Genomic DNA, 25955 nt, shown 5'->3' on the forward strand with positions numbered 1-25955 from the left:
TGTGAATTAGTTTTACAAATTGGAAATAGATAATATATCAAAAATGCTTTTCCAAAAACAGAGGACCAACTCAGGGTCTGCTGGTCTTAACTCAGCTTCCTCCATCAGCTGAACAGGCTCACCCTCAATAGTGTTGGAGGTCACAGTGGGATGAGCACGAGCATGTCTTCTTGGGAGGCCACGCTGATAATGGTTGCCTTGGCTGAAAACCACGAGGTCGAGTCTCTCAGGTTTCTGAATCGAATTCTAAGGAAGGGTGGTTGTGGAAGCCCAGGGAAGAAGGAAAAGGCTCGGGAGCTTGCATGGCAGCCAGGGAGCCAGGGGAGAGGTGGCAGTTTCCAAAGCAGGCGAGGGTGGCAGCAGGGACACTTGGAGAGGATGGAGGAGCAAGAAGGGAAGGGGGAAATTTCAGAGGGAGAGACAGGAAGACAGCAAGGGGCTGGAGAGCAGGCCTGTCATTCAGGGAGCACTGCATTTGCTGCTTGCCTTTTTCCATCTTAGAATTCGGATCCAACCTCTATCTTTGGAGCCTCAGGGGGAGGCAACAGCAGGATTGCTGAGGATCAACACACACAGGCAGGAGAATGGTGTTTCTCTCTTTTATTTAAAAACAGTGCTTCATTACCATTTGCAAAGGCAGAGGCAGTGCTCTTCCTTTGCTTAGAGTTTATAAAAGCCAGCAACATGATCAATAATTTATACACATGGATAGTAATACAAAAAAAAAATAAGGAATCAAAGCTAAAGATCTAACTACTCCGACCTTCACAATTCCAGCTACTTGATAATAATAGGAGTAACCCAATGAATACTGTATGGTCTAAAAGCTACTATACAATATGATTCTTAACGAGAGGGGAGGGATTAGAGACTGTCACAAAGCCCTGGGTGCTTCTCTGGAGTTGGCAGGGAAACAGGACCCTGGGCAAGCAGCTCGGGTGTCCTAGGAAGTGATTCCGGGGGGCAGGGAGGGGAGGGAGAAAAGGCCAGGCGGTGGATTATGCAAGCATCCCATGGGAGGCCCCCGTGCCCTGCAGGTACCTGTTTTGCCATGGCATCGGGAGGGGGCCTGAGAAACTGCAAGTAGGGATGTTTCCGTCCCTGCCACGGGGAGCGGGGAGAAGAGGGGAGGTTTGCTGGCGATTTTAGCCTTGCAGAGATTTGGACTGAAAAGCTCAGAGACTCAGGTGGGTCAGCCTGTCGGGGACAAGCCAACCCGCCCGGCTCTCTCAGCACTCTGCAGCCCTAGCTTAGTGTGTCAGCCCCAGGTTTGCTCCAGCTGTTCACAAGCAGGATTATAACACAAGGAGAAAACAATTAATATCCCGTAGGGGGAAAAAAAAAAGGATCAATTCATCACTCGATATATAATACAGCCAAAATGAGCTGCCAAAACTTTGCACACACACACACAAAATACTGTGAACAGAAAAATACAAAAAAAAAAATGAAGAAGCTGGGGGCCTGGCGGGGTATTGATGCTGCTTAAAGCACTCATCGGTCCCCAGAAAAACCAAACCAAAAGACATTTTTTAAAAAATTCAAAAACGTATGTACCCCCTGGGAATCTGGCATTGGTAACAGGAGTGGGGAGTGGGGGTGCGGGGTTGCGGGGAGAAAAGAGAATTGCTGTTCCCTTTTTGCTGGCGGGTGTGAGCTAAGCCCTCACCACACCGGCTGGTGTGTGAGTCACTGCCAGGCGGGGCCCCTCCAGCTGGCGGTCCCCTTCAAGGCCAGGTCTGAGTGGTGGCCGATGAGCCGTTCTCTCCGTTACCAAGCCCTGCCAACCAGCACTACCATGGCTGAAGGATCGACCGTTTTCCTGAGTAAGCTGTAACTGGCTACAGTTCTGGTAACGTGGAGAACTCAGCTGCTGTGGCCGCGGGCCCACGGGCTCTGTGCGAGTGCTCCCCTGGCCCCCTCGGCTCCTCCTTCCTAGTGCACTGGAGTTGGGAATTGGAGAATTTGCTGTGGCCTGGTCTGGAAGCCTTAAAGATGGGGGCCAGGGACTCGACGGCAGCCGCTGGACCAGAGGGCACCCCCCGGCTGAGGACACCCAGAGTCTACTTGGAAAGGGCCCTGCTCCTCGCTGCAGCTCCTGATGGCTACTGCCTGGTTGATCAGTCAGGCGAGGATGAAGGAAGAACACAGGAGAAGGGAAAGGGAGGGAAGAGGCTTTCAGACAGTAACATTTCCAAAAAAATAGTGTTTTATGCAACAGAGCATCAGGCTTCACCGGTGGATACTACAAACGGTCAAACATTTTCAAGAGCATGACAAAAGAAAAACACACAAGCTTACGCTGGATGTTCACCTTGCCCACTATATATTTTTTTTTCCTATCTTAAAACAGTGCAAACAGTAACTTATGCTTTTAAAACACCACTATCCCTTCCCCACCCACCAAAGTCCCTTTCCTCCTATCTCCTGGGGGAAACAAGTCTGTGATTTTGCACATGGTACTGTGCTATAGGGGGTTGCAAGCAGCAGAGAAGCGGCGGGCTTGGTGGAAGGGGGTGGTCCCCGGGGCTCCCCCTTCCCCTCCCTACGGCTCTGCCCTGTCCTCGCTGGGCTCATCCTCCTGCCAGAGCGAAGGGAGCTGCCCAGCCCTTCACAGATAGACCTGGAGGGTGCTCCTGCCCCGGGTTCACACCTCCCTCCTATCTGGAAGCTATGTGACTAGTTAGAAGGTGGCGATGACTCAAACTTCTCTGCCAGAACTCTAGGAAGTAGAACCTAAACCAAGAGCAGTTCAGCCCCTGAGGAGTCACTTGCAGGAAAAGCTGCTATCATTGATTTCTACTGAATAGAGCCCACTAGCTCCCCTGAAACTAAGAGCTGAGCCCCAGTTCCCTTCTTTTTCAAGGAAAGATAATATTGGCTCAATTCCACCCATGGCTGCTGGAGGAGGATGGTGCCGGTAGGTTTTGTAAAACCTGAGAGCCTTAAAAATGACAAATCGCAACAGCTGATCAGGGTCAGTGGGAGCTGAATTACGTAATATAATGGGTTCTGGAGAAGCTCTGAGGACAGCTCTCTGGGCTGAAAGACGGATATTCAGCTAAAGGTGTTTACTAGAGGATTCCTGGAAGGAGCCCGGCTTCTAAGAGTAAGAAGTGTGGTAGAGAAGTCTACATGGTGACCTACAGTTGAAGTCATTCACGTGACTCAGCATGGGTAAGTTTTCTAGACTTATCCACCAGCATCCTCTAACAAACTCACGAGATGCCAACTCTCTTCTGACTTTGTTTCTGAGTCCACTGGGAACGAAGTCAGGAAGAAACAAGCACTGATGGTTTGAGGAACCTGCCTCTGACGAAGCTGCCTGTGTGGAGTCTCGAAGTTCAGAAGCTGATGGGGCAGGTTGATGCCAGTAAACTGAGGTGCTTCAAGAGCCCCAGTCAGCGCTGACACTGAAAACCAAAGGCCCTTTAATAACGATTTAGTCTTTCTTAGTAAAGGGAGCTGAAGGAAGCAGTGTTAACACCATCCCTGGAAGTACAGCAGAGGCCCACTGGAAAACACAGAGCTTGCCTACCGCATCCTCAGCCAGAGCCAGCTGAACTGAAATGTACGAAAGCTCAGGCCTCTGCCTCTTTTAAAAAGGGCTGTAGAAGCTGCCTTCCCTGCCTTTCCCATCACTATTCCCTCTTTCTGGAAAAAAGAAAAGAAAATCCTTAAACTCACTGCCCTGTTCTCTTCTGCCATGGATACAACTATTTAGAATTTGGCCTTGTCTCCACTGAAGCAGTGGCTCACCATTTGTTAGAATGGCCCCTGTATGAACAGGACACAACATTTCTCTCAGATTCTTTAGTCAGTAAAAGCTCTCCCTCAAAACAAAAGCGAAAGAAAGAAAAATCCTCTCTGCCCCCAGTCCCTTGGACTGTGAAAGCCCCACATCCCATTCCCCCACCCCGAACTGAAATACTTATATACACACAAGAAAAATTGTCTTAACAGCAACAAACCAAACTTTGGCTTGGGGAGGAGAACCCTTAGAAAATGGCCAATGGACTGGGCAGTCTGGCGTACTCTAATCGTGCATTCCTCCCCAGAATGAGTAAGATTGCATCGAGGCCTCTAGCTTCCTTGATGTCTCCCCTGGTTTCAGTTTCAGGGAAGCCTCTCTCCCAGTTATTAGGAGAGAAAGGATTCTGAAGGGGGAGAAGATATGTATTATACATGACAGGTCAGCCCCCCCCCCGCCCCCCCCACCCAAAGACAGATCCCTCTGCTTACAAAGAATGCTTGATGCTGTCATACGTCAGTTATTTTAATTCAGGGACAAGAATCAGGATCAGGAAAGAACATGTGTGGAGGCAGGAGTAAAAAAAAAAAATTAAAACAACAACAACAAAAAAACAACAAACCAAAACAAACCCATAACAAACCAGAAGCTCCATGTCTCTGAATTGCTCCCTTTAGCAGCTATCCCACGGGTGAAAGGTCACCCTAGTACCAATGTGAATAGACCAGGGAGCCAAATGGACCGTGCTTTTCCATTTGCTAATGCCTTCATTTTGGAAATACTGCAGGACCCTTGCCTTTAACAGCTAATAGCTAGAAGAGAAGCACAGCCCCCCTGCCCTGATAACAGACAGAAAATTGAAGCCGGGTAGTGTAGCAGGGACTCACTGTGTGGCCACATGAGTGGCTCTTTCTGGCAACATGTGAGGTCCTGGCCATTTCAGACCCTCCTTCCTGTACAGGAGGGAGGGGAGCAGCCTCAGGGGCTTCGGTTTCATGTCCTGTAGTGTTCACGAATACCAAGTGGTCCAGCTGCTCAGCTGGCTGTCTTTGGAGGATAATGAGAAGCTGGGTGAAATGGCCGTAACGGCTCCAGACTGTGGACAGAGAAGTGACTCGTACAGGCTCTGGAAGATGAAAAGTCCTATGGCTTTGGAGCTCGTACAAAGTGCCTTTGCCTGCCCTTATACGCCCTGCTCACCAAACCTCCAGGGACAGTTGATCTAGGGCTCGGTGCTTTATCTTTTGCCAACAGAGCCTATGTTACATGTTTTACACTCTGTGCTGACTTTCTGATACAAGAGAAAGACTGGGAATATCAGGGCACCTTGTCAGACATCATCTAACATCCTTTTTCTTGCCCTCATCCTCTTCAGTGGCACTTGACAATTTGGACTTCTAGCCTGCAAGCCATGCCCAGACCTCTGGGGAAATTTGGCCACTGGCTATTTATTCTTCTATCCCTGGGTCCTAAATTCTTGAATCTTGAGGACATGGGAGCAGGGTGTTAGAAAACGGAGAGATGAGCTAAGCGGTGGTTCAAAGAAAGGGAAGAAGCCCAGCAGGAACGCTAGGGTTTACAGCAAAGAAAAGAATGATCTTTCTCAGACTCCAGAGTTCATTTGGAGACCGGATGCCTAATGAGGTGTTTATTATCCACAGTCTGAGCGCATGTTTGGAAATATTAATACTATAATTCCAAAAACCATGCCAACTATCTCAGGCTGTGCATGTTAAGATGATTATAAAAAGAATGGAGAAGACAGGAGGGAAGAGGAGAGGAAAGTGTCTTTGTGATTCTCCTGCTTTGCAAGCACACATTCCTATCATCTATTAGCATGTGGATTCCAGCCACAGCCAATCAGAATGACCTGCCAAAGACCAGAAACTCAGAAGACTAGAAGGATATCCTGTTGCAGAGAGGTCTCTTCTACTTCTGCTTGTCCCCCAGCCAGTCAGCACCAGATTCACTTTGGTAATCCTGTCTGCTGATTTCTGATCAGATGCATTTATCAGCTCCTAATGTCTCTCCTTCCTCATTAACTGCCTCTTCCGTGACTGATAGAATAAGCTAAGCACGGACATACAGACATGGAAATGCATTTTTTTTTTTTTACCACAGTTAAAAAAAAAAAGAAAAAAAAAAAAAGAAAAAAATGCACAATCTTTGGAACAAAAGAATTAAAGGCAGAAATTTAAAGGAAAAATACATATTCAAAGAACATAGTGAGGTATAAAAAAGTATTCTCTCTTTTTTTGTGTTTTTTTTTTGTTTGTTTGTTTGTTTTTCCTCTTCATCTTGCTATAGAGTTCCTCTACTAGTAAATATTGCAATAGCCAGGCCTCATGAACTGGGGGGCTGTCCCACTTGCAGGGGTCTCACGTCACTTCAGTAGGGGGCAAATCGGCTGTAGCCACCTCGGTATAAACTCGCCTGCAGTAATTAAAGACACAAAAATTATTCAAAGGTTGATGAGAGAAGCATTATGAAAGAAAACATATGTCCTGAGAAGGGATTTGGAAAAACAGCCTCCTTAGAAGCTTCAAAGCAACTGGTTAGATAGTGTCTAGTGCATGAGGTTAGGAAACCAACTTCTGTCTCTAAAATGCTCCAATTGGGACCCAAATATTTATTGCCGACCTGATATTCTCAAGGGGAGGGGATCATAACAATTCATTTCATTATTTACACGAATTAGCACAGAAGAGAAACTCTGTGCAGTTTAAAACCAGGTCTGTAAACAGGTGGATTTTGAAAAGCACGTGTCTATTTACCTTGATTATTTCACCATAATTGTGGCCTAAAGCAGATTGCTGACTTTACCTTCCTCCCATTACCTGACAATGGGGAGCACGGTACTTCTGATCAGTATCACTGTCACATCCCATGCTTGAGATGGTGCTGGATTTAAACCTGAGGTGGATAAAGCCTACTGCCTCAGTCATTTATAAAAACAACCAGGTTGTTTCTTGACGTACCGATTTTTATCTATCTATCTATCTATATATATGTATATGTATATATAGCTGGGGTTTTAGCTGGACTTTATTCCTTTGATCATTATCAAATGATTTATCTTTTTCAATCAAAAGTTCCTTAGGACTGTATCACTCCTTGGGTCATTCTTTTGGTATAGGATTTATAATATTTGGACACTAAATAAAACCTTAGGGATTCCCATCCCTTTCTTTATATTTTATGTTCCTACCTCAATTCTGACACCTCCCCCTCCCCTACCCAGTCCCTATTACTTCCTCCTACAGATCCTCATCAGTAGATTCAGTGTGGAAAATGGCAGGCTCTCGAACATCCTTTAAGTCTTAACTGGGACCCATCATCTGTGTCCCTCTCAGACATGGTCCCCTGTGTTCCCAGGCCCTTGCCTGGTGGCACTGAAGATGGCAAGAAAAGCTCTGGTACGAGGTGGCATCTCTGTGGACCGGCCACTGCTGAACCCAGTAAGTCCTGGTCACTGGACCTGGAGGTGTCCTGGGGGATTATTCTAGATGAGCTCTATGGATGCTTTGTATACTTCTAAGAAAATATTGTATTTTGCCACAAATGTTACTAATAAAATATCTTTGGAAGGCAACTGCTTGGTGATTTCTATTACTATCTACTTGAAGGCTTAAGAATAGGGACATCTTTTGGCATCTGCATTTGAAACAGGTAAAGTTTTCTGAAAACTAGAGTCCTATGTCCCCAAGTCTTAGCTAACACCTATTAGTAAAACCCTGCTCAGGCATGCATCTAACATCTGAGGCAACATAAAACAGCAGTCTCGTTTCTGCTGTCTTTACCCAGGCAGGGAGCTCACATGAGCACACAAAGGAGCCACGTGAAATTTACAGGTAGTCCTACTGGATTTAATACTTTGGCAATGGAAACAGGGCTGAATTTATTACCTCCCTAGATCTTCTATAATCTGTAGGTAAAAGTCAGAAGTAAAATGTTTAAAGAATAAAAAATGGCACATCTACTTACCACAGCGCCAACTCCGTAACTAGCGGCAGGGGCAAGGGCATGGTAGGGGTCGGCGGTGTACACCCTGCCATAACTGCAAAAAGAAATCCAATCAGGGATAAAGAAAAGACAGTAATCAAACAAAAAACACAAAAACTTAAAAGTGTGTTTGACTGTCTAAGGATTTGTGAGGAACCTGGTCTTGGAATGCTATTAGGAAACTAGCAGAATGGAAAAAAAATCTCTGTCTGCTCCTAAAGGCAGGAACTGAAAATCTCTGAAGTAGGTCTATAAAACGGAAAAGAAGGGCGTTGGTGATGAGGGAGCGGGAAACCGGGGTCAGAGCCAGAAGGGCCTAAGAACAAGAGGGAGGGAAGGGTCTGAGCTGGTGGGTTTCTGGTGGGGCAGGGTCTGGGGAGAAGGCCTGCAGAAAACTCAGCTCAGCAGCAGCCCTGTGGCCCAAGTGCCCTTCTGGAAAGGGTGCGGGCAGGGAAGGGGGTGGCGCAAGGCAGCGGGGCTCGCCCTCCCTCAGCACCTACCCGTCGCTGTAAGCGGCTGCAGCGGCGGCAGCGGCGGTGGCTGCGGTCGCAGTGGCGGGCTGTGCATATCTGTAGGCTGCGTACCCACCCTACAGGAGAGAAGAGAACTCACTTTACAGACACCTCTCCCCCCGGGGGACAGGTGAACACACACCCGCCCACACGCAGACAGACGGGACGCAGAGACAGACATGGACACAGACACACACGTGGGGAGAGAGTGTTTCAAACTGCATCAGTCTGCATGTTGCTCCTCAGTGCAAAATTAAGCTCCGCCCAAGACCGGGATTTGTTTTGCAATTTGTAGTAGTAACATAAGTAAACTACACTGGGGTACCTGTTCTCAAATTTAAGAAGTGAAAATATGATTAAAAATATTTTAAAATTAAAATATAGTTGATGTACAATGTGGTGTTAGTTTCAGGTATAACATAATTCAGTTATATATCTAAGTATCTATTCTTTTTAGGATTCCTCCCTATTATAGGTTATTACAAGATATTAAGTAGAGTTCTCTGTGCTATACACTAGGACCTTGCTGGTTATCTATTTTTATATATAATAGTGTGTATGTTTTAATCCCAAGCTCCTAATTTATCCCTCTTGCCCCTAAATGAAGATATATGATTTTGGATCTATCTTTGTTGGAACTTTCAGCAAGGAAAATATTTACAGCAAGTTGGGAGAACTTTATCTGACAGGAAATGGAACCTTTAGAATTAAAACATGTAAGTTTATATGTGCTATCTTCAGATTCTCTGACGTATACTCAACCTGATCTACTGCTAAAAGACAGCAGTTTATAGAGAAAGGGCCCATACAAGCGCTCTGCTCCACGTGGCCTCGTGTGTTTGCCAAGAGGCTAGGACAACCAAATGACATTCAGAAGGAAGAACCAGTGCAGACCAGGGGTTGGCAAACCTCCATACGTGGGCCAGTGTGGTCTGCCACCTGTTTCTGAAACTAGCTGTAACACAGACCGCATGGCCAATGCAGACGAAAGGCTTTACCACTTGGCCCCCTACAGAAAAAGTATGCTAACTTCAGTCTATATTTCAGACTCAGGCACATCAGATTACAAAGGGCTGGGGGCTCCTTGGGCTAGGTTCAAATAGATTAGGAAGCCCTTCCCACCTCCCCCAAGCATTTAACCACATTTGCTTTTCTTTCCTAAAAGCTTTGGGGATCCTTATGTCCCAAGCTCACAACAGGCTCTGGAGCTTTTCTTCCATGGGTTCAAATATCCTCTTAGTCCCAAAGAGCTTCCAATTTCCCTGTCCTGCTATTTTACCTCCGTTTAGATGAATCGAATACTCAAAAGGTTTTTACTGCCAGGGGGAAGCACGTGTATTTCTTCACAAAGTATTTCAAAGATAATCACAACAAATGGCACATGAGACAGGCTACTGGAAAAAGTGGCGAGCCCTATTTTCCTTCTTTTTCTTTACCTTTTTAGAATTCATCTATTTTCCCTAAACCTAATTCAGTTGTATACTTATATTATTGTCTTAGCTCCATCAGATATAGCAAAATATAACTATGTCCACTTGGAGGGCTTCTCAGCAGTGAACCACAGCCCGTTTCATTTCCGTAGATTAGTATGTCCGTTTCTCATGGACATCTGAAGCTTTCTGCCCTGTGCTTTCTACTTTCGATCTCTTCAAATGTTCAATTTTTGCTAAGTCTACAAAAAAAAATTTGAATTTTTCTATATCGTTTCTTAGGATTGAAAACAAGCATTTTCTAATGGGACCTCTGGTCTTCTTAACCACCTTACTAGGTAGCTTCTAGCTTGCTACTTTTATTTCTGTCCAAATCTTCTTCTGGAAATACCTGTAATTTCTTCTTATAGCTTTTTGCTTCTTTCTTACGTAATTTATCCTTTCTCTAACTGAAGACACTGTACTGCGGGGTAAAGTATACTCCTGCTCTTTAAATTTATGCTCCTCAAATTCATCAGAAGTAGCTGCAAATGTACATTAAAAAAAAAAAAAAATCCCTGATTAGTTTTCAGTGGTTTTGTATTATTCCTTCCTTGTTTAAGTGAATGATTTGAACATTGTTTCAATTATAGATCTTTCCATAGATATTCATATAAATAAGAAAATTCTCATTAATATTACCAACACTGGTAATGGGATGGGGCCATGGCAGGAGAACCCTCAGGGGCTAGATGTGATCCACAAGCTTCCTCTGAGTTCTAGCCAGGTCTACCAGGACAGGCAGGGCAGACTGATTTGGGTAGAGCCGTATATCCAAGCTGCAACATACACCCTGTCATACATACACGCCTAAGTATCTACATTATTTATAAACTAAAGTATCTCCTTCCTTCACTTTTTAAAAAAAACTTCTAAAGAAGAAATGAAACAGTAAAACCAACTGTTAAACAAAACAAGATGTTAATCATTGTAGTTGAGATTTTAAGCTTTGTATGAATCTTGAAGGTTCACTTTTCCTGTATCATTATAAATGGTTCCACGTATTTAAAATTAAAGTTTGCTTGTGTGAAGTCTAAAGCAGGGCCATGTTCAGGAAAACCTCTTTGTAAGTGAGGGTGATGTGGCATACAAGACATCAGTAAGTCTGTCCCTTCAGCAGATCTTCAAAATCCAAAATAATCTCTAAAAATGGAAAAAGTCAAGGTAATAAAAGCAATTAAAGCCCAATGTACACTACCTGGGTAAAACAACTAAAAACTTAAGTTCTATGCCATGGTGCAGAGGTATACGTTCCCATAAAAATACTAACTAGATTCTCAGTAAGTCCTGGTATGTCAGATATACTGGGGATTGTATTCAATCATTAAATTTGAGCGGCAGTGCACTAATTCTGGAAGAAAAGAGGTTCTGAATGAGGTTACTGATAGACATTTCCTCTTGGTTTCCTCAGCCTGCAAGAAACCAGGGGAACCTCAGTGGCTTGGGGGCAATGCTATTGTTTTATTTTTTTTGAACTTTTTATTTTGTATCGGGGTATAGCCAATTAGCAATTTGTGACAGTTTCAGGTGAACAGCGAAGGGATTCAGCCATACATATATACATGCACCCATTCTCCCCCAAAGCGGTAATGTTACTGTTGATCAAGTCAATTTTAAATGGATCAGGCTGTGGGAAAGAAGGCTCCTTCCAAACCAGAAGGGAATGCAGATAATCTACCTCCAGTCCTTTCCTTTTGCTCAAAGTGAACTCTGACTCCGGAGCCTGAGCTTGATGAGGGCCTTTTGCCATTCAAAATCAGGAGCAGGACAGAGATGCAAGTATTTTATTGGTAACAAAAGGCTCAAGAAGAATGTCAAGAGAATTTTAAGAAGCTACATCAATTTGTTTTTTTTTTTTTAAAAAGCAGATAATATTTCCACATGTCTCCTAACTACTTTAGGATAATGGTGCTATAGACAGGCTTTTTTAGGAGGAGGGATCTACTTTTAGGACAGGAAGTAATATCCTAATTAACTTGTTAATTTCATCCATGACTACCCCCACATTACACAAGCTAAATTACATGTCACGGATTTACTCCTCTTAGATGTATTCTTAGTCCAAAGTATTTCTGATGGTGCTTTCAATTGGTTATTCAACAATGTGTCTCACCATAATATAAGCCAGTGAACATTCAGGTATATTTATTTCCAGTTTGGATGCTGGAAGGCATAAAGCATCCAGGCGGAGAAACCATTTTCTCAACTTTCACTTCTATGAGCAAATCTGAAGTTGTTTATGGAACATGAGAACAAAGTGCAGTTTGAAACACCAAGGGCTTCATTGCTGTTTCTTAGGTTTTTCAAAAAGAACAAGGGTGGGGGAAGGGGTAGGAGAGACAGGGTTCAGGCGTGGGGAAGGGGTATGGCGCCACATTTATTAATCACATTAAAAACTAAGCATGCCAACATCTGGAGCTAGAACGACCAGCAAAATCACCACGTTCAGACTCGGATTGGCTAACTCTATCTATCCCAGCATTCTCTTGGGACAGCGGTTCGCCCTAGGCTCTACCACAAGCTCGGTGAAGTACACAGCCTCAATTACTAGAGCGTGCAGCCACAACGACCTGGTATTACGGAAACAGTCAGTCACCACTCGAGTTAACATTCCAGACCCTAACGACTGGCCCTCCCAGCCCAGAGAAAGAGCCAATCTGGCCCGCCCGAGCCCTGGCCCACACCACGATGTTAATAATTATAACAAGCAGTAACCCATCTGTTATATCAGAGAAGGGAACAGAGACTCCACTGAGAGATTTAGAGTGAGATGTTAACATTTCTTCAGCTGACTGCACAAACAAACAAACAAAAAAAGAGGAGAAATAATTCATTTGGAGATATGAAGTCATGAGATAGCTGATGTGTATTGCTTTGAACCATGCACCAATGCAAAACTGAAGCAACCATTAATAATAAAAATTAAAAAGGACATATGTATTTACACACAATCAGACCTGTTTGATCTGAAGCAGTTTGCAGATTCTATCTGTGTGTGATTTGAAATAAAACAAAAAATGGGGATTAGCATGGCCACAGCACACCCTAATGTCGGAGGGCAGACACAGACAGCTTTTTGGAAACTGACAGCTGGATAAATCTGGCATGGCTAAGCCTGGTCCAAATATTCCACACGCCCCTTACAAACAATTACTTTCTCATTCCTTTGTAATTCATTCTGAATGACTCCTAATGCTCCCAACTGGGGCAGCCCAATGCTATACCACTTCCCTAGTCAATCTTCCTGATTCACTTCTGACCCGCAGTGCTCACTTGTATGCCTGCCCTCTGTCAACACCCAGACCTACTGATCCAGTGTTCTAAAATATTTCCTGTGTTTAAGCATTCTATCTTTTCACATTTCTGTAACACATCCCTGCCTTCAACTTCTAGTTTTTTCAAATGAAAATGCTGTTACCTTTAAGATCCTTTTGTTGTTGTTGTTAAACTCTCACTTTTCCACTGCTCAGTGTCACCTAGGGACTCCGCTCTGAACCAATTTTGTTGTCTAGTGAACTTTAGAGTGCTGCCACGCCGACCACGTGACTCCTCTGCACAGGCCTGAGCTGTGTTTTAATTAGAACAGAGTGGAAGGGTTCTACAGAACCTCTCCTCTTACACATGGCCTTTCTCTGTCTCCATTTAACCTTCCCTTGTCTTGATTTTAACCTGGCCATTAAGTATATTACTACATTTTTGTTTTAGGATTTACATTAAAACAGGACTTTGGTGAGCATGTGATGTCAAGACACCTTCTTTCTACCTGGAAGACAATGACATTATGTGACACTGAGGAGAAGAATGTATATTTCAAGACCAGCAGACGAATGAAAGCTTGTTCCCTGCATGTGGTGTATGGATTTACATACATAAAGGGATGTAAAAAAGCAAAGGGAGTGGGGATGGAGGTGGGCAGGCAGGTGGGGAGAATGGCAAGTGTGATGCTTTGAATTACTATAGCAGAGCAGAGATCTAGTCCAACTGGCTTGGGCTTAAGGCTGTGCCTCTGGGGATCACTGTCTTTACATGATTCTAACTCCTTCCTTTCCCTCACTTCCTCCGCTGAGATCCACGGCTCTGGACTGAACTTGTATGAGGAGGGGCTCTTTAGGAGAACAAAGATTCTTTGGTGGCAATATGGCACACTGGATTAAACGTGAGTAATACAGATGTGAATACAAAACTTGTAATAATGATAATATCGTTACTGCTTTTGACTGGGAGACCTTATCTACTTGGAAGAGTAATGAAAAATTTTTAAGGAAAATATTTTAAATTTCTATTATTATTAAACTTGGGGTTAAGGAAAGGAATCTTTATGACCGATTTGGTATCTTCCACTTACTACTTTTATGATAGATAAAAGATGATCTTCAACTGACTAAGCCTTTCAAACACTTTTCTTCTGCTTCTCTATAATCGTTTCACCTCCAGAAGCTTGCTGGGTGGCCACATCAATAGACTAACTGAATTGTGACAAGTTACCTGCTGCTTCCCCTTTTGCTGAGCACCTAGCTACCAGCAAATCGAACAGGGCATTGTAATCCACTGCCCTCACTAATCTGGTTTTAAAGTGAAAAGGAGAGAGGGCTTGGGAAACATATGCTTCCATTTTAGAGTTCTAGTATACCTAGATTTTTAGGACAACTTCAAACTTACATAGCAGCACAGCCCAACTACTACAATGACTTCACAACAGGGGCCAATTTGGGATTCAGAAATCCTGTCTAGACGGATTCTACTTTCTCTCTTTTCTCATTTCTTTCACAGAAGTAAGAAGATATCCCAAATGGCTAAGCTCTTCAAAATATAAAAGACCAGTTTCACACCATGGATAAATGTGATTGACAAACTGAAAGAGGTGGCAGTGATGGCACAGTGCGTGTAACACACCTGGGGCGGACGTGTGGCAATGGGGCGGGAGCACGGAATTTTGGAGGAGGTGCCCTCATGTAAGGAGCTTGACTGGGTGCACTGCTGAGGTAGCAGGCCTTAGATCACACGCTCACAAGTCTTGATTGTCCAAAAAAGCCTCTGTTCCCATCTCTAACGTGGAGCTGGAATGGTTAGTATAATTCAATTTTTTCACTGCAATCCACAATCTGATTGATTGGCAGGTCACACTGGCACTCCTACCTGAGGTATTTTAGCGCTAATGATTGGTTCCTGTAAGACTATTCTATAACAGAACACAGGAAGAGCAGTTCAAAAAACACAGCTGTGGAAGGAAAACAATCATACAAAAAAGCCCGCGAAGGGGCCCACCAGCCTTTTCTTTCCTTTGGATGCAAGCATGCTTTTCACAGGGTGAGAATTAGGAGCAGTTGTTATCCCATTAAAAAAGTGAATTAGGGTGAACGGTGTCTTTCCTACTGATCAGAAAAAGAGGGGGCAGGCAGACACATAATCTACCTGTGACACTCCCAAATCTTAGCGTGGGGAGTCTCTTTACAAGTCATGGGCACGATTGCTAGATCAGTTCTCCAGAGAGGAATGTGCCATGAAAGACACGGGGAGGAAGAAAGTGGCCAGCAGGGGTTATGGCCTAAGAAGAGGACAGGGAGAGATTACAAACAAAACAAAACCAAAAAAACCTACAAAAAATACCTTCACAGTTAATAGCCTAAATTAATGTAGCTTAAATAAAAGCCAGCAATTTAAACTCTTTTTCCCTCATGTTGTCTCCTCAAGTTCAGGTTCAGGGCACTTTTTAGACTAGATAAACCAACCTCTCTATCTCTGATCTTCCTTTCTGAGATAAGAACTAAACATACATTAATAGATTTTCACAGAAGGGAAAATGTACAGAGAGAAGCAGAAACAAATTCAACATAAAATGATAGGGGTTTTTATTGTTGCTCTTTGTGTGTTTTTTTAAAGAAGCCTCCTTTGCCACCTCACACATGGGGTGGGGAATGTGCAGTTGTAAAAGCTGTACTCAAAGTTAACTCTAAGCCTCACTCAACAGTTCCCACCTCATGTTTTCCGGTTTTCCATTTGTGGGTTTGGGTATCATTTCAGCACTAGTAACCAACTTTTTCTTCTTTCCTCTAAGTAACTAACTGGCTTAAGATAACTAAGAAATAAAAATATCATTAGTATTCAGTCTTTTCATCAACTAGGGGCCACAGATCAAAAAAATGTTTTGGCAAGGTTGCTGAATTACTTCTGTTCAGCTTGATAAGGTTGTTCAATTCATAGATTAAAAAAAAAAAACAAGAGTATTTTCTTAAGTGCAGAAAAATCATTTCTCTCTTAATAAAGTCACATATTGTAAACTAAGGAAGTGAGAGAACTGTTAACAAATACTCGGTTGGACGACTTAACAAGGTGGAAGGAGGCAAATCTTAATAAGCTAGAAGTACATTACACTTAAGAAATCCCCAAATAAGATATTAGAGAAAAAACAAACTCCAATCCAAGAGGAAGTGTACTCGAATAGACCAGATTTCAAGAAAACTTAAATAACATAAAGGTGAGCTTCATGAGACTATGGAGACTAATGTATATGGGAGGATGTACATGCTTATAAGAGCTTATGTATATACATGTATTTAGAAAAGTACACTCTGGTGTAAAAGTAGGATATATTAATAGTTTCCTAATCCTCAAGTTTCACCGTGAGCATAAGAAAAAGAGATCTTTCATTTACTTCTTGAAGACCATTAGAGGAAAGATGTGGATTTTAACTAAATTACTATGAGAGGTAATGAAATATTGATTATTTGGGTTTTATGCTTGGATAAACAAACAATTTCGGTAATGTGGGTGTCACAATCTAAGAAACATATCCACAAAGTGAGGAGGCTGGACCAAATCATGGCTAAGGTTCCTTCAAGCATGTGTTCAAGTCTACTCTGAAGGTCTGCTCTAAACGGGCCAGGTGTGTACACCCCCCCACTTTATCTCAGAGAACTGCTCTCTCCTGTCTACTTCCAGCAATACAGAATGCATACTCCACATGCATTCTGAAAGGGCATTAATGTTTTAAGATTGCTGGGAATCTCTGGCAGACTGTTCAAACAGTTCATTAAAAAGGTATCCTTATTGACTTTGGAGAAATTAGGGTAGAGAAATCATTTCCAGACAATTCTACACTGTGCCCAAAGAATCATTTCATGCTAACAAGTATTTCTCAGGAAATGATTTCTTAACAATGTGGGTAGTTAGACTAAGCATGCATTCAGAAAGAGATTTTTGGAGAGAGGTCCTAATAAAAGACTTGCAAAACTCAAAAACTTGACTCTTTTGTCAGGTTAGATCATTTTGTCCATATTTTAAATAACATGTGACCACCAGTCATAAGACTCAAGCTATAGCTAGACAGTTTAAATACTGGAGAGTAATAAAGGTGTTACCATGGCTGGTCAAATCAACAAATCTTGTATGAGTCAAACGTTTGTAGAAGAGTGTAGGTTGCTAACGATGCCATCTGTCTCCTTCTAGATGGCTCTTAAAGAAAGGGCCCCACTGGCTATGGACCTTCTGATACAGAAAAGCCTTCTGCACTGAGTATTTGGTTTCCTCTCATTCCTACCCACTCTCCACTGGCATCAATTCCTCACACCTCACTCTCACAAGACAGTGCTCTCTCAAAGCATGTGAAACAGGAAAACACACATTTCAGGAAGCTTCTTGCCATCTACAGAAATCAAAGCCCTAATGATCTAAAGAGGGATGTGAAATGAAAAGAAAAGCAGAAAAGGGAAAGAGCTGGTTTCAGGCTACGCTGGTCCTGTTATTTATGTATGCACATGAGACGACAGGAAGAAAAGACTTTAAACCTGCTGATCATCTCTCAAGTATATTCGTGAAACACAGAATATCTGTGGGCATAGGGAAGGGAAAAGAATATGTCCAGTAGACTGATTCTAGCAATGACCAGGAAACCCAAAGGCTTAGTTTTTGCACCCAGGGGCAAGCGCAGTGGCAGAGAAGCATGCTTGCATTCTTAAATATATAAATATATATATATCCACAAGGAAAAATAAAATAAAAATTAAATAAACTATATTAAAAAAAAAAAAAAAACCAAACCAAAGAAACAGAAAAAAAAAGGCTGGCTTGTCAGGGGATGGGGACGAGAAGGCCCCGGTGTGTGTACTTACATAGAGGTCAGCACCGTAAAATCCGTCCTGGTAAACCACACTGCAGAAAATCCACACAAAAACAAAAACAAAAAAACAAAAGAACAGAAACACATTCCGGTTATTGAGGACGGCAGCATGCACATGCGCTCTACACGGGCAGGTGATGTATGAATACGGACCCTGGGCTGGAGAGGTTGGGGCGGCTCTGAGACAGGCAAGGCAGGGGAGGGCTGCAACCCTAGAAGAAAACGCCTGCCAATCTAGTAACTAGAGTGGGATGAGAGCAATAAAGAGCATCCCCAGAGGGCCAAGTATAGCTATGGAGAACCTGCTGGATTGGAAACACCAACCTTTCATATTGAGAGTATTAAAAAAAATGAGCTTGTCCTAAGAGGACGTTTTTCTTTTCAAAAGGGGTGTGTGTATGTGGGGGTGGGGGCAGGGTTTGTGCAGAGAGGGGTTAAATATGAAAAAAAGAAAAAACAAAAACAAAAAACCCCCAAAGAATCCCACTAGGGCAGGACCTGTATGCAAAGTATGCTTCAACATTATGTTTAGTATTTTGTTATCAGTTTCAGAGAAACGTAGAAATTCTTTTCTGATATCCATACATCACCTGCTTTTTACCCTGCACATTAGACATGCGATAAGATTTGGCTGATCACACAAGCATGCAAAGTATTATTATTCAGCATTTTAAGAACCAATGCAACACCTCAGAAAAACAAGTCAATCAATTCTGACCAAAGTAAACAGAGAAATGTAATTAAAAAAAAAACACAACCAAAAATACCCACAATGCATTGCTTTCACAAGCAGAGATAATGAGCTAAAGGTTAAGGTGATTGGTCCAAGGTCCAAGAATTGAAAGGTGCAGTGGGGATCCCAGATAGTAACAATATAATCCAGAGTGGGAGGAGTAACTGGAAGACTTTAAGGGTTCTTTTTTGACCATAAGAATATTCATGGAATTCTGAAAAATACAGTTGATACCTGAGGTTCTGGGCATGACCTGTTTTATTTAAATGAATAAAATCGAGAAGGTAGCTTGATTAGGAATAAAAAGATCTATTTTCCTGTTTAGAAAATAAATTTGTATTGAACAACAAAAAAAATACACCATTCTGTTTTTAATCCTAAGTGACACTAAACTATTATAATCAAGATATAGACTTCAAGCCTTTTGAGCTATTTTGTGCGTATAATTTCCCCAAAACTTTATTTTGGGACCAAAAGACAGAATAGCAGTAGAGAAAAAAAGATAAGAGTCTTTTCACTAAATCAAGATTTGGTTATTTAAAATTAAAAGATCTGTTTATCATTTATTCAACTAAACAAGCTGGAAATTTTCACTACTACCTTCTCTGCTATAATAAACAAGCTAGCAAGTGAGGTTATCAAGTCATAGTTTTAGTATGAATATGAAAATAATTTATTTTTTACAGGTAGCTATAAAGTTTCTGAACTCAACTTCCAGTGAGGTTCTGCTGTATTTATAGGATAGTACGATCACACTTTGTGATGCCCCAATTATTCTGTGCCTTTGTATTAGTACACAAGAGGCAAATCAAATTCACCTCTGAGGCCATTTAGATAAATTCTGTCCATTTTCAGTCTCCAACTGCAGCTAAAATCTGAGGTTAGAAAATAATCTGCCTCTCAACTGCATTTTAGTAAAAAAGAGACTTGTTTATAATGAGAAGGCTGATAAAATGCCAAAGCATTGATGCCAAGTGGTGACTAATTAACCTTCAACTATTTTAGTATGGGGAAATAGGCAAAGTTCGAAAATATTTCTTCTATAGAGAAGAGTGGTGGCATTAAAAACATGAGTAAGTTTTATGCTAAACTGTATCACTCATTGGGAATATTCACCTAAATCTAGAAGAATTCCAATATTCCCTATATCAAATGCCACGAGGAGGCTAGAACACAATGATTAATGATGAAATTAGTTCACTAAGCTAAAAAGCAATTTTAGGCCATTCCCCATAAAATACTGGACTTATTCCTTGCCATCTTCCATGTAAACAGGTGGTTTAGTTAATAAAAAATAAAACATGGGAAATTAGTGTTCAATGTAATGCACAGAAATTGATGTAATTAGACATAAAGGTAAAGTATCTTTGAGCAAATATATACCTGACACAGACTTGGTAGAGAATGGGTTTTCAAGTTTGGCCAATATACTGAAATGACCTATATTGAATAGGAACGAATTCAACCACTTGATAAAGTAACTCAGGAATATTACAAAATACAATCCCATGTTTCTGGTAAGCAGTATCTCTTTGCAAACAGGACAGTACGATCTTTTGGACTGAAATGGAAGACGCTTTGTAAACAATTTTCCTAGTGTGTAGAACATCCAAGGCTCAGTTTTACGTTTTACTTAAATATTTCTTGATGAAACAATATTGTATCTTTAGTCACTTCTTTAAAAGGAGATGTCAGAGGTTGAAGGTCAAAGGTCAAGTTGAGAGGGAAAAAAGGATAAAATTAAAAGTAAGTAATGGCAGAAGATGGAGATGATGGAATGCATGGGATTTAAACATCTATAGACTGCAAACAAAGGTTTATTTCTAAAGTAGTTCCCCTTCTAGTGGCTTCTGGAGCCTGCCAATTTCAACACCCATATTTGTCTTGTCTGATAAAAATGTTTTAATTCTGTGTAATTGAGGACCCTGAATGGCATGTCCCTTTGGTCTATGACTAACTACTAAATTAGTACACCTCACAGTCAATTTTGCTGTCAGAAAAGGACCTACAAAGGAGGCTCTTTCCCTTTACATTTTTACTAAGTAGCAATGAACAGGCTGCTCTGCCACTGTTTATTCTTCAGTAAGTATATGCGAAAAAAACCTGTCACAGGCAGAAAAAAGAAGAGGAACACAAACGTCACAACTTTGAAGAAAGTCCTGATACAACTAACTTATAAAAGTCCACTTTTTATATAAAAATATACATTGTAGGCTGGCCTTGAGAAACAACAGAAATCAAAACCTGCCATCTTCACTCCTTCTCCCCCATATTCAGTAACAAAGGATTTATTTGTTGCTATGGAATCATTCCACTGCATGAGACACCCTCCGTACAAAAATCAAAGGGTGAAGGATGCTCAGCTCCGTTAGTTGTTTACCATCATTCAGAAGCCAACTGTGGTTTAATTCTTCCTACTTCTCCCTTTCTCCCTTGATTCAATTGGACTTGGTTCATCTTTGAATTAACCTCTTTTAATCCGTCTCCTACAAAGAAAGCAAATCCATTGTGGGTAACTAGCTCTGCTGCTCACCACCAGGCAGTGAAACCACAAGGGAGGGCACATGTGAGAGCCTCAGCCCAGCAAGGGTGGTGGGGAGGGGTGAGCCCAGCAGACGCAGTCTTGCGCTACAATCTTGAGCTCCTAGTTTGGTTTTCTGCAGGAGTGTTAATCCAAATTCGTGCGATGCTGAGTGAACTCCATGCCAACACACTGCTAGTGAACACAAGACAGTTCTGGCTACTGTCTTAAGCCACTACTGTGAGGGCTTAAGGTGGCCAAGATGAAGATTTATATAATGCATTGATATTCTGTTACATTCTGACAATGGTATGGTTCTTGTCATCTAATCTGTTAATTTGCAAATATTCAAAGAATCTCTACTATGTGGCACGGCAACATCCTAGAAGTTATAAGAGGGCCATGGTATTCTGGTTTTATCCAGTTGCTTATTTGGGAATCTACTGCTTACCCTGGATAGGCGGGAATGGCTGCTGGAGGTACCGCTCGGACTGCGCCATATACCGTCCGCCCTCTGCCCCTCAGGTGGGCTCCTCTGAAAGCGGCCGCCGTGGTGGCTGCAGTTGGGTAAGGGAAGCCAGGAACTAAAGGGAGACCCAAAATATGACAGAAATGTCAACTTGCATTCAGCAGCACGTATAACATCACAACCTGCTATACAACAATTACAGGAAAGATGAAAAGATACCCCCACATTACAACTTTTCCCAAAATGAAATGGAAATATACGATATGCCATAACTCATTGACACCATGCCTCACTTATCACAAATCATGAGTTTCTTTGTTCCTTCCCAATTTTGGCCTTACAATGCAAGCTGATGAGAAATAGGTCAAGAAACTCGAGAACTGCTGCCATAATGCAGACAAGACTTTTCATTTCTACAGCCAGTTTAAGTTGTTTGATATAAACTCTTTCACTGACTGATTATTAATCTTATTTCAGATGTTATTACATCAATTTAAATAATTATTTTTCATAAGAATATCCTTTTGTGCTTTGACATGCTGCCACATTCCAAGGCACACTAAATAGTCTCAGACACGTCATGAGTCCACCTTTCTCTTTATCTAACATGTTTCAATCCAGAAATGAGAGGTGAGAAGGAAACTGCCTCTCCCCTGCAGCCTTGTGTGCTTTCAAGAGGCAGACATTCTCTAAGGGCCTGTTTTAAGTGTGCTATCCTCTGGAAAGCATGCGGGGACATTGATTCCATATCCACTGAACTCTGTTTAATTATATCTCTTGCTGGAGCTAAATAGCTCAGGTCAAAATGACTTTAGAGATACCAACAGAGCTGAGAATAATCAATAAAACTGGAGCGGCATTTGAGTGGTATTCTATTCAAGCCCAGAGCTGACTTGCAGATAGCATGTACAACACGTTCCACCAATAATCCCTTCTTTGTTTGCTTCATTACAAAGTGCAGAACTAAAATTTTCTTTATGTGTCCTCATCCTCTTCTACCTTTTCCGACTATTTGTGCTTTGTGGCCATCTTAACATTTGATCAAAAAGATTCTAGCACAGGCTAGTAAGATTCTAGCATAGGACAGGGCATTAATGATAGTATTTAACTCTCTCATGAATGCCTCCTTTTCAGTTACGTGTATTTGGGGGGACAAAAGGACCAGTACCTCACTGTTTACTCACAACAGTCAAACTCTCAAACTCCAAGCCAGGTCAACATAGGCTACTTACTGATTAAAGGAATGTAAGTGTTGATGCCCCCTCTTCCTGACAGGGGCACGGCTGCGTCGTTGCCTAGGGACACATCTGCTTGGAAGCTGGATGCTAAGTGTATTTAGGAAATGAAAAGGTGCAAAAAGATTACTAAGGAGTAGGAAAGTGAAAAACAATAGATTTTTATATATATATATATATATATATATATATATATAAATATAAATATATGTAAATAGCACAAATGGAAAAATTAGCTTAAATACTACCTGCATACAACTCAGGGCCATATACAGCTCCAACTACTGGGCTTAATTTCCAACCTGAAATGGAAGAGAGGACAGTGAGCAAATGTTTATGACTACATGAGGAACAGACAGAAGGTAAAGGAGGGCTTCAGATGCTCTGGATTCATTCTTGCCTGGTACCATCTTCTTTTTAGGATGCCGGTGGGGGTTTACATGAGAGGGTGATGGTATTTTTGGACCTGACCCTCTTTAAGCAGGACTAGCACAGTGAAAGGATAATGAAGATTTGGCAGAGGGAGAGGTGGTAGGGGAAAGAGGAGGTGAGAAAAAAATTGGAAGGGAGGAAGGAAGGAAGATGGAGAGGGAATGAGAGAAGGAAAAAGAAATACAAATAAATCCTGGGGGTTTTGTATACTGTCTCTCACAGAACTGCTAAATGACCTAGTCCTTGTTTAGAAGAAGGGAAAAAGGCACAATATATGGAATTTGGTATCCCACTGTGATGCACTGTCTTATATATCATCTTGACATTGTTTACTACTCTAGCTGTTTTATTATAAAACAGTATCCTTTGACTGAGTTCAAATCTGACCTGGACCTCTGAACTCCCTGTTCATTTATTTATAGCATGCTAATGGTATTCTGGGTAAACGGAAATTTTCTTTCATTGGGATTTCCCATTGGGATTTCACTGGAGTTTAACTAAGTCACAAAGGAGAGACATGCAATGATAAAATTCAAGGTATGTTCCTAACTTTGGTGCATGTCTTCTGAGATTTTAATTTATAAGAAGCATATGTACATTAATCAGACTTTTAAGCTAAAGAATATAAGACCACTACAGAACATTAGTGTAAATATTTTAAGTATTTCTAAACAACATTAGGTTTGATGTCACTTTAATTTCTACATTTCCTTTTTTATATTTATAGGAATATGGTAAGTGGTAAAAAAAAAAAAAAAAAGAGAAATGTTCTATTGCCCACTGATAGAGTAGCATTCTACATGAAAAAGCTTAATAAGTATTTCTTGAATTTTATCATTTTATAACATTTATAAAATTTTTATAAATAAATAAAGCCATTTTATTTTTCTGAAAAATTGGCCCTTTGGTTTTTATAACATTGTAACATTGTGTCACTGCTACTCTATAAATATGCGACTGGAAAGATGAAAAGGCCAATCACCAGATTTAAATGACTATAAGCAAAGACATTACTCAAGAGAAAACCCATTCATTTGGAATCATTCCAATCCCCCATTCATTATTTCATGTGCTTATAGACATGCCTCTTCACTATTCTGCATGAAAATTTCAAAATTTGTCTTCAAATCCTACTGGAGTTGTAAAAGCACCAATGTTCTGCATTGTTAGACAAGTCAGGAGACTCAAAGCCAGTAAGAACATGCTGAGAATTCACCAGAAAGCACCTAGCGTGCTCTTCGCAGAATCTCTAACACAGCAGCTGAAGGTTTCTAAAGTCTGCCTCCAGTAGGCTTGAGTAGTGATTTAGAATAATATTAAAAAGTGAACTTTTCCTTTTCTATCAGTGGCACTACTACTTAAGCACTCCCTTTAAATGCGTACAATGGATGCACATGATAATAATGGAATACTGTCAACAAAAGCTTGAATATGTTTAGTTTTGTACACTTTACAATGTATTTTTACGGGCGTTTATGTCACTTGATTTTCACAAAACTGAAAAAGAGTGATAAGACAGACACCACTTCTGGGACAATGAGCAAGTATCAATATTATATTTCCCTGGGCTTTACTTCCTGAAGAATAAGCTAAGAGGGCTGGATTTTGATGACTTCTAAAGAAGAGCCTGGTGGTGCTAAAATTCTGGCTGCCACTTGATAGTGGTGAAAACAGAAATGGGTTGGGAAACTGGCCCACTGTCACAGAGTAAAATGGAGAGACAGATTAACAGGAGAGTTCCTGTCTTCTCAATTCGTCAGTAGCTCTGTCTGTCCCACTGGATCTAAAGGGAATCCGACATACTTTGTCTCTCCTTATTTTGTTTAAGTTTGATTTTTAAAAAATCAAAATTGCAAAAACTTGTTTTTGTGAAGCAGTGAAAAGAAGAAAACAAAATGTAACTTGGAAGGTGACGGTATCCCAAGATATACCACTAGTAAAATGTCTAAGGAAAATGCAAGTTATGCTAATAAATGCAAGGTATACTATACTCTATTTGAAAAGCTGAGCTACACATATTTATTGAAGGCCAACTAATACACTTCTTCTTGACTTAAGACATTACCAGCACATACTATCATACTCTAGCAAAAGAGGGAGAAACTCTTCTTTTTACTCTAGATAAAATCTCATGCAGAACTCTAAAATATACAATGTGAATGAGGTTCTTCAAAGTAGAGCCATGGGCCTAAAGACCCAGTCCATTCAGTTTTCTTTCCCCTCCAAAGATGGTCCTGTGGAACACAGTGTGCAAAACTACTCTTGTGCTATAGATTAAAATTATATCCTGTCTTACTCAGGTAACATGAATCTAGATTAACGTTGACAACTGAAGCAGAAGTTCTGTTTTTGTTAAATAAAATATTTATAGAAAAATTCCCTCTTAATGAGAAACATTTATACAACTCACTACATAACATATAACCATGAAATATAAAATACTTTTATTTTTACACACACACATACCCCGTGGCTATTACTTCTAGAGCATTCCTTTAAAAGGAGAACAAGAGGTCAAGAATTATTCCACTCATATTCAGATAAGTAAGATCTTGAACAAGCCTAACATATTACAAAGAACTTCAGCAGCTAAAAGAGGGTTTTGAGCAGAAATCTCAAATGACATGTTCACACTATATAACATGGATTTTACTGAGACTAAGACTGTAATAATTAAAAAAACCAAAAAGGTAATTTATAAAAATTAACTCTGCC

General features: G+C 41.3%; 1 protein-coding gene across 24 annotated transcripts in view; it reads right to left on the reverse strand.

Annotated features, from left to right (window-relative positions):
- Positions 1 to 585: 585 nt before the first annotated feature.
- Positions 586 to 25955, reverse strand: part of RBFOX2 (RNA binding fox-1 homolog 2) — a 293466-nt gene continuing 268096 nt past the window's right edge. For 9 of the 24 annotated variants that reach the window (XM_070789688.1, XM_070789689.1, XM_070789684.1 and 6 more), the window contains 8 exons: positions 23057 to 23110; positions 22804 to 22898; positions 21556 to 21698; positions 17843 to 17882; positions 12692 to 12723; positions 8254 to 8342; positions 7736 to 7808; positions 586 to 6184 (listed from right to left, as the gene is read on the reverse strand). In XM_070789688.1, the coding sequence (XP_070645789.1) occupies positions 6130 to 6184; positions 7736 to 7808; positions 8254 to 8342; positions 12692 to 12723; positions 17843 to 17882; positions 21556 to 21698; positions 22804 to 22898; positions 23057 to 23110 (581 nt within the window). In that variant the 3' untranslated portion in view covers positions 586 to 6129. Of the gene's footprint in view, positions 6185 to 7735; positions 7809 to 8250; positions 8343 to 12691; positions 12724 to 14870; positions 14914 to 17842; positions 17883 to 20963; positions 21070 to 21555; positions 21699 to 22803; positions 22899 to 23056; positions 23111 to 25955 lie in introns of those variants that run through there. The other 15 variants (XM_070789692.1, XM_070789693.1, XM_070789685.1 and 12 more) reach the window with 9 other exon arrangements.

This window comes from Bos indicus, chromosome 5 (assembly GCF_029378745.1).
Source record: "Bos indicus isolate NIAB-ARS_2022 breed Sahiwal x Tharparkar chromosome 5, NIAB-ARS_B.indTharparkar_mat_pri_1.0, whole genome shotgun sequence".
NCBI lineage: Eukaryota > Metazoa > Chordata > Mammalia > Artiodactyla > Bovidae > Bos > Bos indicus.